We start from the raw sequence: 26,274 nt of genomic DNA on the forward strand, positions 1-26,274 counted from the left end.
AATTCTGGGGATACTGAAATGATAAAAAGAAATTTAAACTTTGACAATACTTTACTCCACTTTTTTCTGTCCTGCTGTGTTCCCAATAAACTCTCACTATTACCAGTCTTGCCCTTTTATACAAAATCTTCTCTTGTATGGTTAACAATCAATATGTGGCAAAGTAACTCTGCAGTTTCCCACGTTATTCTTTTATTGCCCAAATCAATAAGCCGTCACAGCCACATGCTGCCAGTGCACGCTCTGACTTTCAAACTTCATGGCATGCATTTTCTGTCGGCTCACGAAATAACACATAAAAGTCCTGAGTCATAAAACCCTTGTTAAATGAGGTGCTGTCAGTAAAGCTGGCCAATTAAATGTGAGTGGAAAACGAACAGGTTACTTCCCGCATTAGGTTCTCCGTTCTCCCAATGGGAGAGCTCTAAACAGCGTTTATATGAAACTATCAAAGCTGAATCACCTTTTACTGCAGCGGCAGTGCTTCAAAGAGTTAGCAGTTGAACTTGTGTCCCAGCTAGAATGTCTTTATTGCACCCTACTGGGCTGTTATCGAGTCAACAGAGCCCACAACAACTTGGCTCACTATTATTAATGTCATCTAGGCTCCAATCAGCAAAGGTGGTGTTGACAGAGAACTTAGTGACCTTTGACACTGAAAAAAAACATCCAGGGGTGACTAACTAGTTGCTTCACACCACATAGGTCAAATGTATTGCAGCATGTGTGTTGAAATAAAATGTCTATGCGTGTTAAAAAAGAAAGGAAAAGGGCAACAGGTGCATTAAGAACAAATAAAAGCCAGTAGGTCAAGGAGCAATGGCCACATGTTCAGCACTACAACATAACTGACTTATATCAGTGTTGTGTTTTACTGTCTTAAGCTCTGTTTTGTGTTAGAAAACAAACCGTGATTTTTAAACTTCTGCATCTTCTCAGTAAATTTATGCAGCACATAAAACACACACTTCGACGTGCATCAATGCTGAACTGTCCACATCTCGTCTGCAAGTTTGAATTTTCTTTGTTCTGCTTCCTACTAGAGTACTACTGTTCCCATCTATCTGTACTAAACAGAAAACAGGTTTGCCTGCTCCCTCGAGATCTCAGTCCCACTTCTTTCCTGTGAGTCCCATCAGGGGAATTCACTTAAAAAAAAAAAAAAAAAAACACCTATAAATTAGTGGTAAGTGAAAAACATAATTGGTGGAAAAACGGGGTTCAATGCATCTATGCATTATTGGGAAAATCTCTTTGAACCACTGAAGATTTACAGGATAACTCGGAGCATGGTTTTCATGTTAAGTGATGCAAAAAAGAGATGTATGAGTTCAAAAGAATGTGCCTGCTGTCTGCAGCATGCTGGTGCACAGGTTGGGGGTTGGTTGTGGCACACAATACTTCAATATTATTTTTCCACACAGTGTTTACTTATAGGGGGAAAAAAATCACACCTAGTTGTAGTCAAATATAATATCAAACAGATCAAAAATACAGAAAATTAAGGCATAATACATGGAGCTATCCCATTGGATGTGTGGGTACTAATCAGTTCCTCCCACAGAATGTATGTTAGGTTAAATAAAACCTACCCACTGACTGTGTACTGCTGCCTTGAGACCACTGATATCTTAGGGGGGAGATCAGGGGTTAACAATGAAACTCCCCATCTACTGTGTTGAAACTTGACAGTGATTATGTTCATCTATATTTGTGGAATGATAGAATGTATTCTTGAGTCCCCTAAACTTTTTTAATAGTTTAAATAAGGCCATGTTAATACCCGAGGAGTGCCTTTTTTTTAAAATCTTAAACATTGAATGCTATTTCACTGCTGCACAGCTACATATTGTAGCAACATGCCCTCAAGCTAACATAGTACCTAATGTCTAGAGGCCAAATATCCAAGATTCTACCAATGCATAATTACAAGCGGGTCCCAGCTCTTGGAAACAGGCCATTTAAGGGGACTGGTTGTTGTCGGCATGTCAGAATAAAGCATTAGGGCTCAATTTGCCCACCAACCCATCAAACCCTCTCTTTAAGCCTCTCAAGGGGCCAAAAGCCATCCGGCAATGAAAGAGAATTATGCAGGGACTGTCCAGTTGGGGATATATTAAGTCAGATTTAAAACCTTTCACTGACAACATAGCTATTGTTGTTAAGCTAAACAGGTAGCGGCTGGGTGAGTTCTGTCGCCCAAGGATGGGTCGCTGGCTTGACAGACTGGTATCGGTGGTGGTGGTTGTGGGTGGGGGGGAGGGGCGGAGGACAGCAGCCGGCGAGAAACATTAAGAAGCAGAGAAATGTGCCTTAGGTCTGATAAAATAAACAAGAGGAAAGGTGCTCGGAGCAGAAAGGATCCAAGCCTCTCTCATTGCCTATGCTGACTGGGAGGTGGTAGGGATTTATTTTGAAGTGAACGGGGGAGTAAATTTACACCCTGAATTAGTTAGAGAGCTTCAACAGATGGGCACAGATAGGGAGGCTGCTATCAGCGTGGATAAATATTAAAGGGATGGTTAAGTCTTTTTGACATGAAATTACATGTACTACTATCTTTTGATTATTACTCTTTCATGAGATGGTAGGAATTGTTCTGTGCTAGCGGTGCAACCATAAATAAGTTATTTTATTTGAAATGGCCATGAATCAGTAAGTTAAAATCACCGTGTAAAAAAAATAAATAAATAAAAAAATGATCCAAATAATCCGTGCATGCATTTTTGACATGCTTCAGACAGGCTTGGAAGAAGAAAAAAAATAAAATAAAATAACAACACACACACACACACACAAAAAAAAAAACCTCATTGTCTCAGCGTTATGAAAATCCATTTGCCAGAGGGTTACTAAGAGACTTGAATCAGCAATGAACTCACTGCTTAGACCTCTGTGGCCCCTCCAGTTCTCCCCACCTCCGCTTCTTATTGCCCCCTGATTTAGCCCCCCTTGGAGGTGAAAACAAAATCCTCTCAAATGAGCTGGCCTCGGATGGAATGATGCACCCACAGGTCTCTGCTCCTTCCACCTCAGTAATGCTGTCCGGACAGAGCCGCCTCCGCCCAAATTCCACCCACCGACACGGCTCCGAGTGCAGCTGATGGCAACATCACTTGACTGACGGGTCCAGATCTAATGAACTGCAGTCAGGATTAGACCTTGCTATCTATGCTGGAATTTGTGGAAATAATCTTTGTACTGCAGAAAAAAAAACAAAACAAAAAAAACCCAAAAAAAACAAAAACTGATGAATTAATAGAAATCAATAGCGCTGCCTATGAGATGACTCTTCAGGCTCACAGTGACTTTACCTTGTAATTCATTTGTACCTGTCAGTAACAGTTCAAGCAGGCATTTTAAAATGTGAGTGTTATTGCTGACTCCATCTGTCAGATTCAGTTCTTGCATGTGAACCTCGTTTACATTCGATGCACTTTTGCAGCCGTCGGCTAATTACACCCCGGGTTTGTAAGGCGGTGCTTGGGGTGTGCGAGGAGACGAGTGCCGGGGAGCGCGTTGCGAGGGGGTTGGGGCATGTCAGCCTTTCTTGTTTATGATAAAGTGACAGAAAATCATTGGGGGGGTCAAGTGCCCCCCCCCCAGCTGCCTCCCTCCACCTTCAAAACCTCCACTGCCCCCGAAAACTCCTTCAACAGTGCAGAAGGTGCATGGTGTGGGAAGCCTCCCCTTTAATGAGACCATTAAAGAGCCTGTGTCCCAGTCAATAGATTTCTCTCATTCTTTCTTTGACAAATTTGAATTAATAATTCAGCGTCAAGCGCCCGGGGATGTATATTTTCAGCATGAAGGACAGTTAATCCATAGCATAGGTGCTCCCCCTCCTCCTCCACCACTCTGTCTCTCAGTACTTCACTTTCTCTCATTTTACATCTGTACACCTTTTCTCTCCTTTCAGAATTGATGATGGAGGCCATCAGGCAGTCTGCTGACTAGAGACAGATTGTGTTACATGTTAACCACACTGTGCCATTTTTTTATTCAGATATTACATAGCAATGTAATTAAAATAAAGACACGTTTGCACATTCTTTTTTAAAAAAAAATTGGTCTCTCAGAAGGACATATTCAGAGCTTGAGTACGGTTTCAAACATCAGGATTTTAAAAAGTGGAAGTCAGGAAACTCTGGGGGAAAAAAAAGAAGAATTTTAAGGATAAACTTTATTAGGATAAACTAATAAAGTTGTGTTGGTTTAGGAATTTTACCAATTTGACTTTAGGAGTTTTAGGAAATTCATTAGCCGTTCAAACCCCACAATGAAACCTGTCAGTTGAAAGAAAGTCAGAAGAAGTTGAATGTAATCTCGACTAAAAACCTGTTTAGACATGTATTTGAAATGTGATCCATTACGAGTTTAACGATGGCATTTGACTTAATCTAATGTTTTGATTGTTGATTCATGTGACTGTGTTTTTGTGTGTGTTATGATGTAAAGCACTTTGAAGAAGTGCCTTGCTGCTGAAATGTGCTATACAAATAAAATGTGATTGATTGATTGCAACTTCTCACAAGCTACATGGGACAAAGCACACATGTTGGATACAGGTGCTCTGTTCAGATAAGCCCAGAAATGAAATTTGTGGCCTACATCCAAAAAGGTGTGGAACAAACTATCCTTAATGAAGAAAGGTGATAGCAACATCACTCTGTGGGGAATTTTTTTTTTTTTTTCACAGTACTGTATTTTATTTTTGCTCAACTACAGAATACAAAATGGTGATGTACATTTTTGCATAGACATTGTAGTGTCCAAAATTTTGTGATGACAAAATTATAGTTTAATCAACAGAATTTTAAAAAAACAACTCAGACTATTTTCTTGCATACATCTTTACATGCATCCGTAACTTTGTGGCTTTTAACTGAAAATTGACAAGACATGAAGTAAGCAAATTAATGATTTTATAAGTCTATGATCTTATAATTTTGGAAGACTGTAATGACACTGAAGACTCTATTAAAAGTCTGCTGAGTTTGCTGCTGATGTGCTATACCAAAACCACTCAGCGCTGTGTGAATTTATAGTTCCGGAGAGAGTTGCCGGCAGCAGCATTTCAGCATCCGTGCCAGGTGGCACCAGAGAACAACACAATGTTCTAAATCTGTTTCTAACACAGCACGAGTTGACATGACGAATGTCTGGGATTAGCCAGCAATCTACTTTTATGTCCCACAGCATAACGTTGAGATATCCGTGTTTGCTTGGCGAGTTTGTGTAAGAATGATGTTGGAATGTTTTATTAAACCCCTTTGTTTGCTTTTCTCTTATAAATAAATGAATTTATTATGGGAAGACGCTGAAGATTTTCTGTGTAACTCGTGCGGTTATAATATAATCCAAGACAAGAAAGAGACGAGAAAAAAAGAGCTGTGGAAACACAGAGGGGAAGCAGACTCACAGGTGGGTGTGGAGAGAAAGAGAGCAGGAACAAGAGACAGCAACTGTTGGATCATCTTTGCTTCAAAACATTTAATCACTGTCTCTGGTTACGCACACACACACGCACACATGCACACACACACACACGCACACTCGTTGCCTCAAAGCTCTGCTGTTTTTTGCTCTGCCAGAAGTATCTTGTAACCACATTGTCTAAAAGCACACACACACACACACACACACACACACACACACACACACACATTCATGCACACAGAAGCTCAAAGAGCAAAGGTTGTTTAATCTTATAGCAGCCACCTGACCACCGGATAGCTTGCCATAGTTTGAGCACATGCCTTTGCTCTATACATAATCACACAGGGACACAATGACTGACAATTCACATGCCAGGCAGATCTGTCATGCCACAGAGCTCCATTTGTAATATTAGAACTGTAGGTGAATGTGAAGGATTATTTTTACTTCTACAGCCCACTCAGCGCTTTTCTTAAGAAACATCTCAAACACCTAATGTCAAAATCAGTTGTCTTTTCATACAGTCATCAATTTACTTGTGCTCAGTCATTATAACTCTACAAGTCTTTTACATTTTGCATTTACATAAAACAATGATACATCGTGAGTAACAGAAGTCATAACTGTATTTTCATAAAGATAAAATGACAGCTTCAAGAATTATAGCGTAGCTTCTATAGGAAGACTGACTGGGAGGACGAAGCTCTCACAGCTACAGAAATGTTTGCATAAGCAAATGAAAGGCCTGTGATATTTTAATGAGAGCTTTATGAATGTTTGAAGAAAGTTTCTGTTTGGAGGTTATATAAAGAGTCAATATCTGCAGTACACAATCTCTTTGTGTTTCCTTTTAGTATAAATCCACATGTTAGTTGCAGATGATGAAGCTAATTGCTTGTCTACAAGAGGCGTAGACTTAAGTATACCTCTACAACCATTCTCATTTTAAAAATAGTATGGCATTGAATGTGATTGTAGTTTTACAAATTTGAATAACTGTTTAAATAACCACACAGTACAAATATGACAACAGTTGAAATGTTTGTAAAAAAAAAAGCACTGGCATTAACCTCTATGAACTTTTTGAGATTGGGGATTTTAACACGATCTTAAGATATGGGGTCATTTTGACCCCATGGATGTTTTACTTTGTGCACTGACCCCACTTCCTCGCTTTCTGACCTTGACAGAAACCCTCCTTTATAACAACAGGAGGCTTAAAAAAAAGTCAACTTTGGTCTGGGCTCTTTTAGCTGCTTACAAAGTTAACAAAACAACAGGTCTCATAAAAAAAATATATGTTTGCATTGGTGACAGTTGATTAAATTGATTAGGAATGGACAACATGATTGTTATTACAAAAATGATACTCATGAGAAACCCCGTCCAACTACACACTTTTTAACAGGGCTCTGATTTATGCACAATTTGTTCTCCAATCCTGTTTTTGTTGACTAATGTGAGCCTGTTTTCCACAGGGCTCCAGAACGCCCAACCCTGTCCTCCCTATTGCAAACAGACTCCCTCAGTCATTAATTGGAGAGGAGTTGCAGCGCTGCGAGCACAGTGCTGGGACCCGTGCTGTGGCCACTGAGAATGCAGCAGCATTAGCATTGCAGCGGATGTACCTGTACATAATGATAACCTCAAGCTCTGCCCACTGGGAACATACCCACTTCGCGCACACACACAAAACCAGAAAAAAACAAACAAAACACAAACGCCCATCAGTCCTTACTCCTTTCGCCCCCATCCACCCCTACACACAGCGTCACGTGAAAAAGCAAGTGCATTGAGGCCCCAAAGGTGGGCAGTCCAACGATCAGAGGAGGGAGAGGTGGAGAAATCAGTTGCCGCCGTTCGGCTGAAAAGTGTGTGTGATGAACTTGAGTTCCATTGATTGGGACGGAGAGCACAGAACCAGCAGCTGTTTGTCCCAGAAGGGTTGCCATACTGCTGCACAGTAGCCACTCATAAATGTTTTACAGGCCTGAGCCCCTCTAGATCCACCCTTCCTGGGTAACAGTTACAGCACTCAAATCCAGGTTGATGGCTGTGATAGACAAATGTCTGGCTAGTTGTTGTGGCTCAGAAGATTGATAGTTTTTTTTTTGTTATGTATTGTACTGAACAGTTTCTGCATCAGGAAGCTAAAAATGTCAAAACCTTGTTTTTAAGAATTCAAATTCTCCACAACGAACATGTTCTCAACTTCACATCTCCGTTCAGACACAGGGATTCAAGGATGTGCTAATTTGTTTGCCATCCTATACCTTCCTATAATATACCCTTAAGCTCTGAGACCCTCAACTGGCTGCTGAAAGGTCCTCATATGCTATGGATATGATGGATGTTACCACAGAAAACACCTGATGTACCAGACAGACTGCTAAGTACCAAGCAGTGGGAGGTCCTCCATGTTATGCAGCTGGTAATAAAAGTTGAACATTGATTTTCTGTAGCAGCTTGTAACTGTTAATGTTGAGACATCAATAGCCCAAGCAAAGCGCAGGTGCCTTAATAGGAGGCTGAGAATGTGTAGGTCGTGAGCAGAGGCTGACTCTAAATCACAGAATCTATCCTCACCAATCGATAGGACAGTAACTGCAAGTGTCCCTCTGCTTTCCTAATGTTTTATAATAAACTGACAGCCTGTAATAAGACCAAGGGAGAGCGAGAATGTGTAGAGAGGAGGAGGCTGGGATGGAGGGTAACAGTTTCTCCACAGCCTTAGTGCTTTAAATCACTTGACTTGGGAGTATTGGAGTGGAGCAGAGGAGGAAGGCAAAGGAAGGAGATAACAAGAGAAAAAAAAAAAAAAAAAAAAAGCATTTGTATACTTGTACTCGCTAGTGGTAGAGTTAATGGCAGCACTGATAAAAGTGGGCCAGGAGTTTAGGGGATTTGTCTTGTATTGCTTTATCAGAGCGTTTAGTTAAAGTGGATAAAATTCTCCTGCTATCATGCAGTGGTCAAGGCATCATTAAGTCGCTGGTTACCGGGATTGCTGTAATTCAAATAAATACTGAATTTATTTGTGTTTTCCTCTTTTATTTTTAATTTATTCTTTCTGACCTAGTGCATTATGAAACATACACTTAGGCATACGTTCCCTGATGTAGCAAAGCACCCTTTCTTTCTTTTACAAATGTGAGCCCATGTTGCAAAGTGAAAGGGGGTATCAGATGTCGGAAATGCACATTTCTTTTTGTGTTATAAATCTTTTCTGAGGAAAAAAAAAAATTCTTCTGAGTCATCTTATTAGCTGCTTTGATATAAATGCACCCATCAGCTTTAGAAGTAACTTGGCTTGAAATGAGCCATTTGTGAATGTCACTGCATTACGAAGAAGCTTATTTCAAGGACAGTATGGGAATACTGTCAGACAGCTCTAAAGTTGTCAGGAAGCCATAAGCAAGATGATAGAAGCACCAACCTCAGTACAGAGGTGGAGATGACCCAATTGCAGGCTATGCCATATTATTTTCATGAGGTGTAATCTATTTTTTAAATTAAGTTAAACACTTTAAACAGTCTACCAATCAACATTTAAGTCTGGAAGAAATGTATGACCACATGTTTTTTTATTCCAAGTGGCATTCTGGTTGCTTTTTCTGTTACTGCACATGGAGGAAATGTAAACCACACAATTTTTGTATGATTTTGTGTAGTCGGTTAAATAAACTACAAAACATCGTCAAAGTTCTTCTCCGTACTAAATGCTCTTCACCCTGGGAGATCTGTTAATGAGCTGAACTTTTTTTAGCCTTGTTCTTTCAAGATAAAAACTCACCTTAAAAAGGGAAATTCTTTGAAAACAGGACAGTTCTAAGGACTTTCTTGGAGATGTTGCTCTTTGTGTTAAGAACTTTGTGAATATAGGTGTGTAATGGTAAAATATGACAGAAAATCTTTAAGAGGGCGGTGACCTTTTCGAAAAATTTGTGGATTTGGAACGCTTCAATTCAAAAATGTAAAATTCAATTCTGATATCTGAAGCCCAATATTATGCAATGCTTACCCCAAATACTGAGATCGCTGATTAAAGATGTGTAAAAAGTTAATAAATAGTCTTTTTGTTTTAAAATTAAAGTAGAAAAAACTCACTCTGAAAAAAAAATAAATCTTTTATTCAGAGGTAAAAAAACCAAATTAAAGTACATTTAAAAAATCCCAGCTGCAGCTAAGTCCTTTACACTTAAGACAATTTAATTGATATTTTACTACATTAAATTTAACAAAGCGAGTTTGAACATTTAACTGGTAATCCATAGCTTTCTCATTTCTTGGGGGTATAAATACGTTATTGTTCAGAGGTCAGTGTCACCTAGAGTGCTTATGAAAGTATTCACCCCCTTGGACATTTTACCTAAAGGGTGAATTATCAACATAATGGCCATATAAATCCCTGTTGCAGAGTGATAAGATCTGAGAAGAGAGAAAAAGAAGCAAAGCATGTTGAGAATCTGGTAAATGTTGACATCCATTAGAAAAACTGGTAGTAAGAGGGACAGTAAAAGGTGTGAAGCCGTAATCTCCAAAATGCCTTCCACCACCATAACTCACAGCAACTGCTGCTTAATGACAGCCTGCAGTATCGCCATGTAGTATTGGCAAGTTGGAGACCCAAAGCTTTTACAGCTTGATAAAGTCTGAAAGCTTTTTAGAAAGCCTCATTACATAGAATTCCCTACAAAGTGGCAGGATGCACATAAAGATTACTGCTCGGAATGTTAGCTTTTTTTTTTTTTTTTTTTTTTTTTTTTTTAAGGTAAATTTGGCAGACACAGACCAATGAATTAGATTACTTTCTTTAGGGCAGGCTACTTCCCTCTTCAAATCAGACGAAAAAATAAAAATAAAAAATGAAAGAAAAGTTAGCACACTCACGTCCGTTTAACTTGATTTGGCTGCAATAGGATGTGGTTTTACCAGCTTTTATATACTTATTTGTTTATTTTAATTGTTAGTTTTCTACATCTGAAATTATCTCTAGAGTAAACAGATGGAGTGAGAAAGATGTGTTGACTGACTCTGAACATAATCTAATAAACAGCTAGAATGGATTTCCCTCATCGTTAATTTTATTTCAACACTGAACAGTTGCTGGGCCAAAGCAGACAGACATGTTGATATGACGTAAAGGTAACAATTTGACCTTTCACCATTTCTGGCAGAAACGGCTGGCCATTAAAAAGAAACATAAAATGCATGAAAATAAAATGCATATAGTGTCATTCAGAAATTTAATGAGCACATTTCTACATATTGCAGAGCAAGAAAAACTACAAGTAGAAGGATGAAACAAATAAATCTAAATCAAAATTTACACTGGCTTTCAAAGGAGATGAGAAGTTTCAAATAACTTCTAAATTTGCTGGATAATTTTGCATCTTATGAGGTCCCAACAAAGCTGGAGACTTTGCTCTCATTGCTTTTGAATTGGGAAGCCATTCTGTTAGCTCCTTGTGCTGTTGCTTTCGTTTGCATGATATTACATATTTCTGTGGCAGTTAAGAAACCTACTGGTCCTTTATTTTAGAGCCTAAACACAACTTGGAGAGAAAAGATATGAAATTCATAATACTGTTTAAGTTTTTGTTTAGCTAATGAAAATAATTAGGCAAATACATTTATTTAGCATAAAATGCAACATCTTACCAAATTACCTCAGGAAGTAAAGGACGCATGAAGGTTGTTTTACTGAACTTTGGGGTTTGTGCAAATCCAGATTGTCCAGGGATGCACAAGTTCTTACATGACATTTCCACATGTACCCTCATACTGAAAGCAAAGTTCTTTTTTTTTTTTAAAGGCAGCCCCATAACGGATCCTAGATGGAATATCAGTTGTGGAAAGACACATTATTTATTCCTGCAACATAAAGCACTCACTGTAAATACAATAAACAATCAAATGTAAATCTTTAAAGCAGCCTTGAAAAATGATGTGTTTTTATTTTCTCTTTTTTGGTAGTGTTCTGTTACCATTAATTTGTGTATTTGTTTTGCAGCCAGTGCCTTTACTTACACTGAAGGTTAAACTCTGTTGTTTATGTCATTACAGTTGTTTTTTTATAGTAAGCATGTGGCTTACTGATTCCTATTTTTTACCTCTGAGGGAAGAGGAAAAAAAATAAATTATAAAGCCTCTTACACTTCACAATATTTCATTAGCGTATTGATAAGGACCAAGGTGGCCATTCCAGCAGAATGTTTGGCCACAGAGGGGACAAAAAAAAAAAATAAATAAATAAATAAATATATTTTATGATCCCACATTCTTATTAAGCTGTAAAGGGTTAAAACGTATTTAAATGCAGCTTGAATTCCACATCATTTGGCTCCTAATTTAGTTTAAAAAAGAACAAGTATTGATAAACCACTCCCTCATGATGCTGATCAATCCTCCGCTACATCGTAAATGATTCAGTTGTTTTCTGGAAATAAATATTTGTAAGACTAATTTGTGCTGTATGTGTAAAATCGTGTGTTCATCTCTATTTGTGTGTATGGAAGTGCATGCCTTCTACAGCCAAGGATCAGGACATTGATTGTGAAGAGCCTCAGTTCTTGCTTTAATTAGGCTGTACCTGCCTGGGAATTACATGCTTTGTGTTTCTCTCTTTCTCATTGTGTGGGGAATCAGCAATTATAAAAAAGGAAGGAGGAAAAGTGTGTGTTTTCATCAAGGTTAATTCATCTGTTGTGTTTTTGTTGTCAGCAGATTTGTGTCTGACCTTGCAATGCCAAAAGACCCCCTAATTATGCAAATGAGAAACGTGTCATAATGTGAGGTTGGATATGTTTTGAGCTGATTTTAATATAAAACTCATGCAAAAAAACTGAGGATGGACAGATTAAAACACCCTAAACCTGTTTGAGACACAGGTTTGTTTCATCTGAAATCTAATTTTAATTAAAGTACTCCTGATTACTATTGGAGGCTTTTAAAGGCTGAGATGGGTGAAGGGGTTGGTTCAAAAGCAGAAAAAAGATGAACTGAAGGTTAAGATGAATGAGAAGCAGTGGATGTGGATCTTGTGATAGACCCTTGATCGATAATAGTGTAAAAAGATGGATTTGGACAGAAAGGGCAGAACAATGAGACAAGAGACAATGCAAAGGGCTGGATGAATGTAGAAGGATGGAGGTCAGGAGGAAGGGGATTGATGGGTGAGCTTCTCTAACCTCAGAGACCAACTAATCACTTGGCAGGAAGCTAATCGAGGTTCACTCTTAAATCATTGTTGTTGTTTTTTATGAATGGGGTTTCAATCCTGATGATACTGATTAAAAGAACCATCACACCCTGGTTTTTTGCTTTTGGCTTCAATGTAAAAGGTTAGAAATTGAGAATTTATATTTTGTCAAATGTGTCTGAAATTGAAGCAATTTCCTCCAAAAAGCCTTTCTGACTGAATGGCATGACTAAAGGGCTCATTAAGTTATGAAGTTCGATGGCATCTTAATCATAACTTCATCTTAAGTGTAAAATTGTTCAGTTTTTGGTTATAATTAAGAAAGAAATAGACTTTTTTTTGTATGTTTGTGACTTCAAATGTTAATAAAATTAAGAACAAATAATTTGACTGAAATTGGCTAATTCATTTTGGTTTAAAAAGAACACAATAAATTGTTGATTCTTCATTTATAAATTATTATAGTAATTTAGGCAGTTCTATGTGTCTGTACCGTTAGATTGGACCCCCAATTTCTCTATTTAAATAACCTCAAGGAAATGCTCAGTTGTTAGAAATTTTAAAAGTCACAACTTCATAAAACCTACAACATAAATAAAATAAAAAATATGTCAAAGACCACTGAAAATGTTCACTCTGTTCTCACATTTATTATTCCTGATAAAGAACTATTTTAAGTCTATTTATTCCCAGTAGTGCTCTCTCCACTGGGACAGTTTACCACCCCGTTCGGCTCTGGCAGGTCCTCTGGCTCTGCTCTTGGCTGACGAGGCCTGGTAGCACCTGACTGAATCAATTATATGTGACGGGGTCTGACCCACTAAGCTGGGTTAAATGTTCGCTGGCTGAACATGCTCTGACCTCTGTCACAACATCACCAGACACACATTTGTGTATTTTTTATTTTTTTTTGTCTTGGTAAAGGATGATCAATAACTGCTATTTTTCCTCCAACATTTGAAGCAGCAAAAAAAGTTTTCTTCAAAGCGGAAAAGCAATCATCTTTAATCCATTCTCCTTAATCTGAATTCGAGCTTGTGACCTCTTCTTCACCTCGTGATGTTTCATCATCCGGCGTCTTGTCGGTCTCTGTGTAAGGCCTTTGAGAACTTTAAAGGAAATCAAAGACCCATTAACAGCGTCCTGACACTGAAGGAGTTGTGGTGATCCTTCACTGAACTCTGACCTGGGCAGACCGCAAACTCTAAAGTGTTTGTTTCTCATTGTCCAAGACATACAGTACAGTCATCGCTCTCTCTACTATAAACACTTAGGAGATCAATGATCACAGTGATCATTTCCTCCTTGACAGAGGTTAAGAACCTTCACTCAAGACGTTGAAGGAGTGAAAGAGAACAACGGGAGACAGAATAAGTCTAACTCTGAAAACAAACACGCACAGATCATGACAAGTGTCTCCCCTCAGGTGGGCTGACATCTATATCTCTGTCTATATCGACATCTTGCTTAACTAAAAGCTCCTCTGCTAGTGGGAAAGTGACTGATTGTTCACACACAGAAAGTGAGAGGGAGTAAAGACGGGGGGCGGGGGGTTGGGGGGGTCGATAGAGGAGACAGCCAGTGAGAAAAATCAAGGCGGAAGACAAACGGCAGAAATGAAATGGAAAGTAAAAAAGGCACGGGGGAAGGCAGAAAAATGCAGAATAAATCACTGTACTTCCAAGATTCACAGGGGAAATGATCAACTATAGCATTCAATATTATATGCCCACAACTCGATTAAATGATTTTACAAAACCACATATCAATGACATTTGTGGACAGCCTTTAAGTTATGCATTTGTAAACTTTTGTGTTTTTAACTAAATATCTGTGTACACTACCTTTCACTGTGATGTCACGTACTCAACATCTATGCATATATGTTATATTATACAATATAGTCCACTACAGCTGAATTCAGACATCAGATCTTCTGATTTTCAGCTTGAAAATTTAGTTTGATTCTAGTTGGAAAGATTAGTTCAAGCTCAAACTTTTCTCTTTTTTCAGAATTATTGCTAAGTGTTTTGCTATTGTATTTTCTTGTGTTGCAGGTCTTTGATACCTTACAACATGAGTTAAGAAATGAGTTATTTTTTTAAGATATTTGATTCTACGGGTCTGGAAGTAATCAGACCTGGTGTGGCTGGTAAAAATTAATTCAGCTTTGCTAAAAAAAAAAAAAAAAAAAATCTATTATAAAGGTGAGGAGGTAGTTATTCATACGTTTTGGAAAAGTTTAACATCCAAAATCTAAATTTTCTTCAAAAATAATAATAATAATAAAAATCTGTATTTGCAATCATATATTTATTAGTTTATTAGATTGATATTAGAGTGGCAATCAAGTCGAAACATCTGATCTTTCACTACAGTCTTCCAGAAAACCAGTCCTCTCACAGAAGAACTTATGTAAATGTTACATCAGCTGTAAATTATACTATTTACATAAATTTTAATCTCCCATGGTTTACTCTGCTCACACTGTATCCTTTCCTCCATCCCACTAAGGACTCCTCCCCTTTTTACACTGATGCCCTCAGCTGGCTCTACGTTGCCTATATCAGTCTTCTTTTGCGGGAGGCCTGAGAACATGCACCGCCGGGGGCAATACACATCCCTCAGGTGGGCCTTTCATTATTGATGATTCCTCTGCCAAATTATTTAGACCCTGTGCCCGAGCAAACCCCCAACCCAACAAAAAAAAAAAAAAAAAAAAGTAACAAAACAAACATGCTCGCACACAGTCATACATACACTGAAATCCCTCTGCAGGTATCCCTACTGCTTCACCTTTCTATACAAATTCAGCTAACAGACGCATTAATTCTGGCTGATTCGTATGTGTATCTGCTTATTAGTACATTGTTTTTTGCTTTGTTTTGTTTTCCAATGGTTTGCAATGAAAACATTTTCATAGCTATGCCTGACCTCAGCTGTAAGAGGAGTCAGCAGCTTTGGCATAAGGATTTATATCTACAAGTGCACATATGAACATCCCAACATATTTACCCTCCTCTTTGTCCCTTAACTCAATAAGGCACTTAACCTCCTCCTAATCTCATGTTCTGGTCGTCCTTCTAACCTTAACTCTCTCCCACCTGTCCTAGAATACAGAATACATTGCACACGGATCCTTATATCAATTCCCAGTATCCTCTCTTTTCCTATTCCATTTTCTCCTGTCTCTTTCCTTCTCACACCTCCCTTCAACCTTTCCCCTCTCCAACTTCCTCGTTTTCCTTTCCAAAATTCCAAAGTTTACACTCCTTCCTCTGCCCGAAGAAAAGAGACTGACAATGGGCCTTTAACCCAGTAGCACCACTGCGCATCAAACACGATCATGAAGAGCATATTGCGTTGTAGTTAGTTGAGTAGTAATTTCCTCAACATTGCTTGTTTCAACCTCTATTCCCTTGATACTGTCCATCATGGTTTCTGGCTGATCAAACTCAGCTTTTCTCATGGTGAACTGCTTGAATTGTACAGGAGATGAAATGTACCTCTGGTTTTTAAATGTGACTTTTACATTTTATTACCACTGATGGGGTGGCACTCCTTTAATTTCCATGCCATGACCGTCTTTAAATGATTCGATATATTTCCAAACAGCTGAATTTCACAGTGTAGGAGACTTCTTTCAGAGCAACTGACCAGCAGTTTGCATCATCAGGTGGGGGAGAGGCAGGACGTCGTCACTCTATACCCCATACAGCCAAAAAGTACTCTGGTCACTCTTTCTGTGGCATCCCATTGAAAAGATTAACTCAGCGATCATCACAACTAAAACACACTTTTCAGAAACTCACCGAGACTGAACAGAACCAAGAACTTGAGGCAAACAAACTCCCTTTGGTCCAGCTGCAGGGAGCGTAGTTTGGCTACCAGCTCTTGAGCATGGCTCAGCAGATTGTTGAGCGTCGCACCCGCCTGTGAAGCAATCACCGCATAGTCAACCTGGACAAAGCAGGAAGGGAGACAGAAAGATGCTAAGACATCTGCAACACAGAAACGACATTCCCATGAAAAAAATACAATGCCAATAGATTCCAAGCATTTATTGATCAAACATGCAGATTTAAAGACCAATGACTTTACTTAATACCACTTAATGAAGGCAGTGCAATTCCTGTCAGTTTTTAAAAAAAATAAAAAACATTAGTTTTTTCAAACAAGTATTGTTATAAAAGCATTAATAGCCACCTTTATAAATCTTCTAGCTTTGATTGTGACACATGACAAGAACAATATATATTTTAATCTACATATTACATCAAAGGCATTCACTCAAACGGGCATAAACAAACACTTCTCTTCAGGTGCGCTTCAGATCTGCAGGCGCAGCACATTTTTTTCTGGGCGGGCAGGTCCTTAGCTGCCACTCACAGTAAGCAGGACCGTATTAAATTTTTATATTTATTGACGATTCATTACCATAATTGACTGCGCAGGGTTTTCCAGGGGAAGGTGGATGTTGGCGTGCGCAGTTCCTAAAGCTCAGAGAGGAAGAGAGTCCCTGCGAGCACGCATTTGCAATTAAAACCAGCCTCAGGGTCTGGAGTTTTATTTATTGTGTAAATAAGATGATTCGTATCCTTTCTCGCCACAAATCTTTTTTTTTTTTTTTTGTCTCGCCCGATGAGTCAAAGCAAAGCAAACACTGACACGAGGAATTAATCCCCTTTGACTTCTTCATGCTCTCACTTGGCCATCCTCTTTGTCCCCACTGCTTTGTCCCTCCCTCTCCCCTTCTTACTACCTGCAGTACATAAAGAGTTATGACTGTGGGGAGCAGACACTGCCTGCCCCCATCCAAGGTGTCAATCAATTTACATAAAATCAACTGTGCATGAAATAAGTTCATTGAAAGATTGGACTGTTGATGGTGGTGCTTTGGGTTATTACCTCCTCGCCTTAGTAAAAGGGGTGAGGAAAAAGCTATAATGTCACTATAGCCGACTTAGCACTAACTCTGACTTTGGTGACCTGTGTATCAATCAGGCAATCAATCAATGTTTGCTTATTGTGCCTGGTGGGGCGAGGTACGCTGTTTAATATTTGAACTCAAAATGCTATTTTTAGGGACTACTGGTTTCGAGTAAGAATGTAAAGAAACAAAGGATTTTACTGATGATTCTTTTTTTCTTTGTATGTCTTTCTTTGGTCATTTGAATTTCTTGTAGCCCAACATAAGAGTGCGTGCCATCAAAATGTCAGGACTTATAATGAAACCAGCTGCCAAGCTTTCGAGGCCTCGCTTAATCATGGCAGTCTTTCTCATCTGATCTTTGTACACATTTATGCAAGTTATACTGCATGTTTGATCCTCCTGACAGGATGAAGAACAAGCACTCATGGCCATATCTTTCTGATGTCGGTGACAAGGCAACACACGGCAGTATAGAATCAGAGAAAATGTGAGAGAAAAAAAAAGGAATTAGCAAGCAGGGAACATGCGGCAAAAGAGCAGGACAGACACCAAATGACAGCTTGTAACTGTTAATTTGCTGCTTCAATGGGTTTCTTTTCAACTGTGGGAGTTGAACTGGTAGAGAAGCAAAGCAAAGAGGCAGCTCGATTCAAAGCAAAATGAGAGACACCTGTTACAACAACAGAGCAATCTTTATGAAAATATTACATGTTATGTGATTTTATGCCTTTTTCACCCACTTAAAAAAATTTTGCTCACATATCGCATATAAAGTTCTATGAACTTTATTTCTCATATCTAAACTATGATATCTAAGCTTAAAGATAGCTTGGTGGCATTGTGTTATTGTGTTAGTTACTTATAAAGCTTTAATGTGCTCCATTCGTGAACTTATAGCAATTCAACAAAAGTCTTCATTTTGCTAAATTTATCTCTTGACTTCCACTTGACTGTCGTAACACAATTAAATGTTTTGATCGAAACAATTCGGTGTAGAACTGGATGGTTTTCTGTCAGGATGACCTTGAATCTAGTTCTATCCATCCTCCCATTAACTCTGAATAGCTTCCCTATCTCCACAGATGAAAAGCATTCTCACACCATGATGTTATCGACACCATTTTTCACTCGAGGTCTGGAGCGTTCATTGAGATGTGTACACTTGGTGGTATAGTAGTTTTGAAGAATGGGTTGAACAGGGTGCTCTGTGAGATATTCAAACCTTAAAATACCGCTTTATGACCTAGCCTTGATTTAGACTTCTCGACAACTTTATCCCCGGTCTGCGTTGTGTGGTTTTTTTGTCGTATTGATTCTGTTTGTTCACTTATATTCTCTAACTAACCTCGGAGGCCTTCTTGTAACCACTGAATTAAATTGCAGACTAAATTACTTGGACGATTACAGTGCACTCACTATATTCACAAATTATGTGATGTCTGAATGCAATTGGTTGCTTTAGTAACTATGCATATTTGACACCAGGTAAAAAGATAAAATCCAGCTAAACAGACTGGAAGATAATTATTATTATTTTTCCCTCAACAATTCTGTCATTACTTTTGTCTTCCAGATCTTCATCCCTAACCTTCCGAACTGCCAAAAAGCAAATCTATAGAAAATCAGTGACTTATATCACCTCCCACTAATTCATGTCTCAAAAACCTCCACAGTTGTAGTCCTATAGCATTTCACAAACTAAATATGGCAAACATTCTGCTTTGGTTAAAATGAGCCTTCTTTGTGCTGGCGTGTTTGTGTAGCCTTTGCTTGAGGTGATGCCGCTACTGTGGTCTAAACATCCCTGGTATTATCGTTGTGCTGTCACCCCTGGCCAGGCAGAGAATAATAGGAGATAATGAACTGTTTCAGAGCCTCATACACATACACACACACACACACACACACTGATGCACAGCCACATGAATACATTTACACACACTCCTCAACACCAGCTGTTCATTAACCACAGTATGCAAACGAAAGCGCTGACCTGCGCCTCCCCAGACTATCAGCCCCTCCTTTCACTTCTCCTCCTCCACAAACCGCCTTGTCCGCTTCGCCTCATCATGCCCTGTCCCATCGCTGCACTACTCCGCTTCTTCTGCCTCTTTTTACTGACATTTTCCATCGTTTTCTTCATACCTCCTCCAAATGTTCTCCATTTGATATTTTCTTTATTTTCCTGTCCCACAGCCCTTCTTTAATTTTGTCACTTTTCTTCTCGTTTTCATCTCACCATCCTTTAGGAAACAGCTCACTTGTCTTGGACCTGTAGTTTAATCTCAAACTAGTGCCGCAAACAATATCTCGTGCTACTTATTTAGCAGAGGTAAGCAGAGGCAAGCAGGTCTACACCAGTTCTGAAAAACATGACCTTGTCTTCGTTCAGAACAGTGGAATCAAGCATGTGCATTTAGAGTACATGCACTTGATTTTCTCCCAAAATTTATGCCAGAGTCTGTTGTTGTAAAAGATTGTGATGGAAGGCGGTGTTTTTGGAGAACAAGAAAATCTATAATTTATAATGTCTCATCTTATTCAGAGGCATATTTACAATGTTTTTTTTTTCTTTTCATAGTTTTGCTTGGGTACCTTTTTTTTTCCTTTTTTGGAGTTTGACTTTTTTGAACTAGATCAGGGAGAAAGTAGAATACTATGGCGGGATTCCTTTGGGTTTAGGTATTTGTAGAGTTTTTTATTTATTTACTTATATTGTTTATTCATACATTTCCTTTTTTCAGTGTGTGTATAAATTCAAATTAGCAGAGGGAACCAATGTAGACTTGGTATCAGAACGTATTCCTCATATATAGCAGGAAAACGAAATAAGTCATCACTTTTTCCTTATATTTTCCACAGCTGGAATACTAATACACTGAGTAAAATTGATTGATCCAAGAAGATTAGACATTAATTGGGGTTTAATTAGATTAAATTGAAGTTCTAGCTTTTTTTTCATGGGAGACAGAATCAACAAACATTACAGAAATACATCCTCAGAGGTCACTCAAAGCCCTGCATGACATTTTTCTGGATTTCGAGGGAAAATTAAACAGTGTAGGTCATTGGAAGTCACCAAATGAGGAAATTGACTAACTTACCTGCTGGCCTGTGACCAACAGGATTGAGCCCTCCTTTGCATGTACCACCTGACGGAAAACATGGTCGAGGATGAGGAGTTCACTCCAGCAGTTCTGCAGCAGCTTCATCTGGTCATCCACCTGGTTAAAGACACCCAAAACAAAAAAAATCATCAAGTCGACTGTTTGTATTTCCTGTCCCATACAGCTGAAACAACAGTCTGTGTTTGTGCAACTAAACCTCATATCCACTGTAAGAAATCTGTCATCCGAGCCGAATGTATGTCTGTCACTGTCCCTTGTTACTGGGTGACAGGGGTTTTTGTCTTTGCAGATGTTTATGCAGACAGATTTTTCATTCAACAGAGCACACGATGGAGTTGTGTGTGCATATATAGCCTATAAACCAAAGCGGAAAGACCTGGACACACTGTTGAACTGTGCAAGCTTTACATTTATATATATATATATATATATATATATATATATATATACATATATATATATATATATGTATATACAGCGTATGTATATACAGTTTGGCAACCAGCTTGAAAGTATCACATGACCCTGTATGCAGGGTGAGCTTACACACAGGTCAATTGGTATTGATCAGGTGTGTGTTTTTGTCACAACCCCACGCAGAGCGCAAAAGTCCCCTGTACTCATTCAGAAGCTTTTCTCATGTGAACCTTTCCAGAGTGAGTGCTTTGCTACGTGCTTCAATTGACAATGTTACGGGTTTTGTCTGTTTGCCCATTGCCAGACGTTTCTGAGTGATTCTCACAATGATAATGATTAAGAGGAGAGTTTCTTCCTAAATACCAGCCACAGGCTCCCAGTAATCTGCCAGATGAACTTGGGAAGCTAACACAGGTGAATCGGTAATTTGGGAACCAAAACAACCTCCTCCATTGTAACAGAGAGTCTCTTCCCATGCTCAGCGGTGTTAATCATTACTGCAAAAAAGTGGACACGGGGGGGAAAAAAAGGGGCCCATTTAGAGGACAGGAATGAGGAAAATACACGAGAGGTTCATTCTTTCTCCCCTTCCCCACCCTATCAGCAAACATTTTTGCTCTTTGTGGCGTTTATTGGGAATATCGTGGGCTGTGGTGGAAAGACGTGAACTGCTGCTTTGACTGTGTGAGAACAGTATGTGACAGTCATTGCCCATGTCAGCCGCTTGCAGGGTTAAGAATGTGGATCAATGTTGGAACTTTGTGACACAGGCAGCTGCAATGTAGAGACACCTGTGAGGAATGTGTTTTGAAGCAGTTAAGAAAGTGTGCGATGGAATGACCTTACTCATTCATTTGATGTCTGCAGTTGCAGGCCTGCTAAAAATGTGAAACACTTCAATATTTATTTTGACATGGACAGGTCTGAACTCTTGTCTCTTGTTAACTGGAACTGTTTTGACTACTGATTTAGAGCAAGTGTCAAAGAATGCCTATTTAGCTTTTAGGAAGACAACGCACTACAGACTACACATTCAGCTGCAGAATGAGAAAACCTTAACTGATATATTCTAAAGGCAACAATGATGTACTGACTCTGATTCAGGTAAACCTTTAGTTTAATTTGTATGATGTATACATTTGTCAGTTTTTGTTTTTGTTTTTTTTACATGAATGAATTTCACCATAATTCACAAAGTTCCATATAATTTTTCACTGAAAAAAAAAGAAAAAAAAGAAAAAAAGAAATGTGCCTTATAAAAGTTCTCATGGTCCTCCAGCATTTTCACATTTTGTCATATTTTGGTCTGGTGCCACAACTATTGTTGAGCCCCAAAATGTTATGGAGACTAAGAAGTAGACAGGAGGCCCATCATAACTTTGGAAGAGATGAAGACAATAACTTGTCATGATCTTCACAAACCTGTCCTTGAGAAGGAAGAAACTGTAAAAAAGTCTCATGAAGGGAAATTACAATTGCACAGCACCATATTAAAACACAATGGTGGCAGCATCATGATGTGGGCATGCTTTTATTCGGCAGTGACACAGAAGCAGGCCAAAGTAAATTGGGGGATGGACAAAGTTAATCCCAGTAAAATACACAGAAGTTTGAGGATATAACATGACAAAATATGAAAAAGTATTCAAGGGGAATAAAAAAAATCCCTGCATAATAATGCATAATAAAATATATGATCATACTATAGTTAGTGCTCCAAAACAGTTTTATGGTTTTCTTTAATATATTTTCCTTGATATTGTATTCAATAGGCTGAAAGCTCAGGTAGGTTATTTAAACACAGTAATGTAATTTAAAGAAAAAGTCTAGTAAAGTAATAGAAAACCACCAGTCTCAGATGTCTTACATCTTTCATTCCTCATTTATCAGTTCAACAAAATAAAAAAATTAAAAAAAATCAGAGCAATGCTGCTTTGACCTTTTCCAACATATCTGACAGTATAGTGGACTCCTCTTGTCACTTGCCCACCTATACGTCTATTTTCTGTAGCTTTGCGCCATCTGTGTCATGAGCTCAAGACCAAAGGAAAATTCAAATGCCTTCATTAAAACCATCAGAGGGCATGGAAAGCAGTGTAAGACCAAGCGCTCCTCATCGTCTCTCCATGTAAAGATGCTGGAAGCAAGGCATGACGTGTATCTGTGGATGGACTGGTAAACATAAAGCCTGAGTTCTTCAAAGAAATCAGCCACGTGTCATTGGGCCTGGCAAGTGCCGGGGTCCTCTTCAAAGGACTGTCCTCTCTGTGCCTGCCTAGAAGCTCCTCTCTGACAAGAAGCCCGGGTCATCAAAGGGTGGCAACTCAGAGGGGATGACGATGGGTGACAGCAGCCTAGATGAGGGCAGCGTACACCCGCTTGGTGAAAGGGGGGATATGGTGACAGACAGACAAGTGTAAGGGCGTACCAGTGGTTGGAGTTGAGCACGCTGACCTTTTAAGTACCAGCATCACAAGCTGTTTCCCTGACAAGCTCTTCCTTTGCTCTGTCATACGGCGCTTGTTCTTACAAGATAGGCTGCCTGCTCACTCGATAATATAAATGAAGTGACATGGCCTCGTTCTCATAGAGAGAAAACGGTTGATAATTATCAGATGATGATGATTACCAGTAGCTGATAACCACAGACTGTTATGGCATTGGAAAGTGCAAACAAGACGTTTGCTCGAACAACACAAAAGTAATAAAACTGATAATTCATGTATTACTGTTTGACGCTTATCACACTGCCATGGACATTTTAGATAACGTCTCTTATTACTGTTCCAGCTCTTTAAAGCAATGAGGACAGATGGGAAAGAGAAAATCCTCCTAATTTTGATAATCAGTGAAGCTCAAAACTATATAATTATTCTGTGGGAAATATATTTGTAGGAATTAAATACTGTTGATTAAAGGATGCCAGATGCTACGTTAATGTTTGTGCTACTTTAGATAAAACAAAGGACCCTGGTTATAAGAAGAGAGACCTCAAAGCAACCAGATTTTCAGGATCTCTGAATGATGCTGAATGCTCTTATGTGCTATTGCAACAGACACAGGCAATTTGCAGCTTTGCCATTTTGCATAATAGTTTTGGTAGGTACTTAACATTTCTTGTATGAAAAGAAGCTGTCTGTAACAAGAAATCCACTTGGACATGCTTTGAGGAAATAGCAAATGGATTTCAGAAGATGTCTGCAAAGTTAGCCAAGCCTTCAATCTCTGACTTAAATCAGGGGTTTTCATGGGGTTCTCAAATCCAGGCCTCTAAAGCCTGTGTCCTGCTACTTTCAGATGTGTCCCTGGTCCAACGGACCTGGATCAAGTCACCTCTGCAATATACAGTCATGTTCTGCAGAGTCCTGCTAATGACCTAATTAACTGACTTAGTTGTGTTGAAGAAGAGATGCATATAAGTTGAAGGACAATGGGCCTTCAACTTCTCCCGAATCTTTTGTTCCATGTGTTTTGCATAATAATAGCAAAACACATGATGTTTAACAAACATCACAGTTTGTTAAAGTGCTGGTCACCGTTTGCTCTGAGTAAATCTCGGCCTTATGATTAATACTTGAATACTAATTAATACTAATTAATCCTTGTGACTAATTTGAAAAAAGAATAATAATTTTTATTTTTTTTATTTTTTACTTGGATCTCAGATCACCAACCAGGCATGATCGTGTGTCCGAAACCCTGACCAGTGGAGAAGTATTGCTGTGTAGAGAGAGACTGCCATTAAGTTGCTCAGTAGTTTTAAAATGTGAGTTCAAAATAATTTAGTTTTTTTTTTAAACTGAGTAAAACACAATTAATTAATAAACAGTTAATGACTGCTCACAGCACTAAGCTGAGCAAATATTTTAAAAACAGATTAATTGAATTTCTTAAAGCAAAATCACAATTGGCTGAAATTAAATGAGCATATCAAAGGTTTCAGTTACAAATCTCTAATTGTGCATCTCTCACTGCAATTGTCCTTTAAGGAAAATATTTACTCTCAGAATAAACTTGCAGGGAGCCAAATATCAGTGGACATAAATCTCAAAAGCTTTTAATACTATTGCTTTATAAGGTTTTGCTTAGAGGTGATACAATGGGAAAAAAAAAATGTGTGTATTAAAATGAATGCACATCTGAATTTCTATTCTAACCATAAAATAAATTCCAGAAATGATTCCACTCGAAGGGTAAAAAAAAAAAAAAAAAGCAAGAATATTTTTGTCCTTGGATGTAGCAAAGCCCATCACGGATTTAGCAACTAAAGTTTATGCACTTAACATCCACTTCAGAAATTGCTTCAAACTGGTCTCAAAATCCACATTTAAGGTTGCTTTTCAAGGTGTGATCTATTTATTATTTAAACACCCATTTTTAGCTGTACTTAAAAAAAAGGGAGAGGGAAAGTAAAATTCCAAGCAGGAACTTCTATTGCGGCAGCCAGCGATGAAAAATACATATCCTCCAAGAAACCAATTTAACACCTTTATTATTGTTCAGGCGAGTGGGATCAATGCCCGGATCAATCGCTTAGCCCATAGCTTTTGTTCAAAACCACCTGCTGAGATTAATGGGATTTTACCAGAGAGAGAGAGAGCGAGAGGGAAAAGAAGAAGGAGAGGCTAGTTGAGAGGGGGAATGGAACTGCCAGACAGGGAATGAGAGAATGAGAAAAAGACTTGGGGGGGGAGTGAGAAAATAAAACATAGTGATTAAGAGCACATATTCCCTCATATCTACGCAAATGTAAATTAATTGGAAATGAAGGATTCAGATGATTCAGTTACAAAAAGAAAAAGTAATGTTTATTCATACCCCCCTGCTATGAGTACATCAATTATGATGGTGTGTTGACTCAAAGCAGGCCAATGTACCAGAATCCCCCCTTTCTTATGGTGGGGTCTTGGTCTGGTGCCACAAGCATTGTTAAGCTTCATACAGTATGTTGGTCTTTAACGAGACTACACAGCTGGATCTGATTTTAATAAGTAGTTCCATTTTTGATGTAGCCTAATGAACAGATTAATGGAATCTCCTTCTGCGGAGCCTTAATGAATGGAGAAAATCACTTCTTTTTTTTTTCTTTTTTTCTTTTTTTTACACGCGAGGATGGGGGAGTAAAGGGGGAGCACACATCAACACAGACTGTGAGT

At 38.7% G+C, this 26,274-nt stretch overlaps 1 protein-coding gene across 1 annotated transcript in view; it reads right to left on the minus strand.

Moving 5' to 3' along the window:
• The window catches only part of nr5a2 (nuclear receptor subfamily 5, group A, member 2), a 77,825-nt gene that overhangs the window by 5,957 nt on the left and 45,594 nt on the right, over positions 1–26,274 (minus strand). Inside the window, exons 5-6 of the mRNA XM_015034229.1 lie at positions 20,678–20,797; positions 16,453–16,600 (exon numbers count right to left, since the gene is read on the minus strand). Coding sequence (XP_014889715.1) covers positions 16,453–16,600; positions 20,678–20,797 — 268 coding nt within the window. The remainder of the gene's footprint in view (positions 1–16,452; positions 16,601–20,677; positions 20,798–26,274) is intronic.

This window comes from Poecilia latipinna, unplaced genomic scaffold, assembly GCF_001443285.1.
Source record: "Poecilia latipinna isolate Pla-1442-1.1 unplaced genomic scaffold, P_latipinna-1.0 Scaffold291, whole genome shotgun sequence".
Lineage (NCBI taxonomy): Eukaryota > Metazoa > Chordata > Actinopteri > Cyprinodontiformes > Poeciliidae > Poecilia > Poecilia latipinna.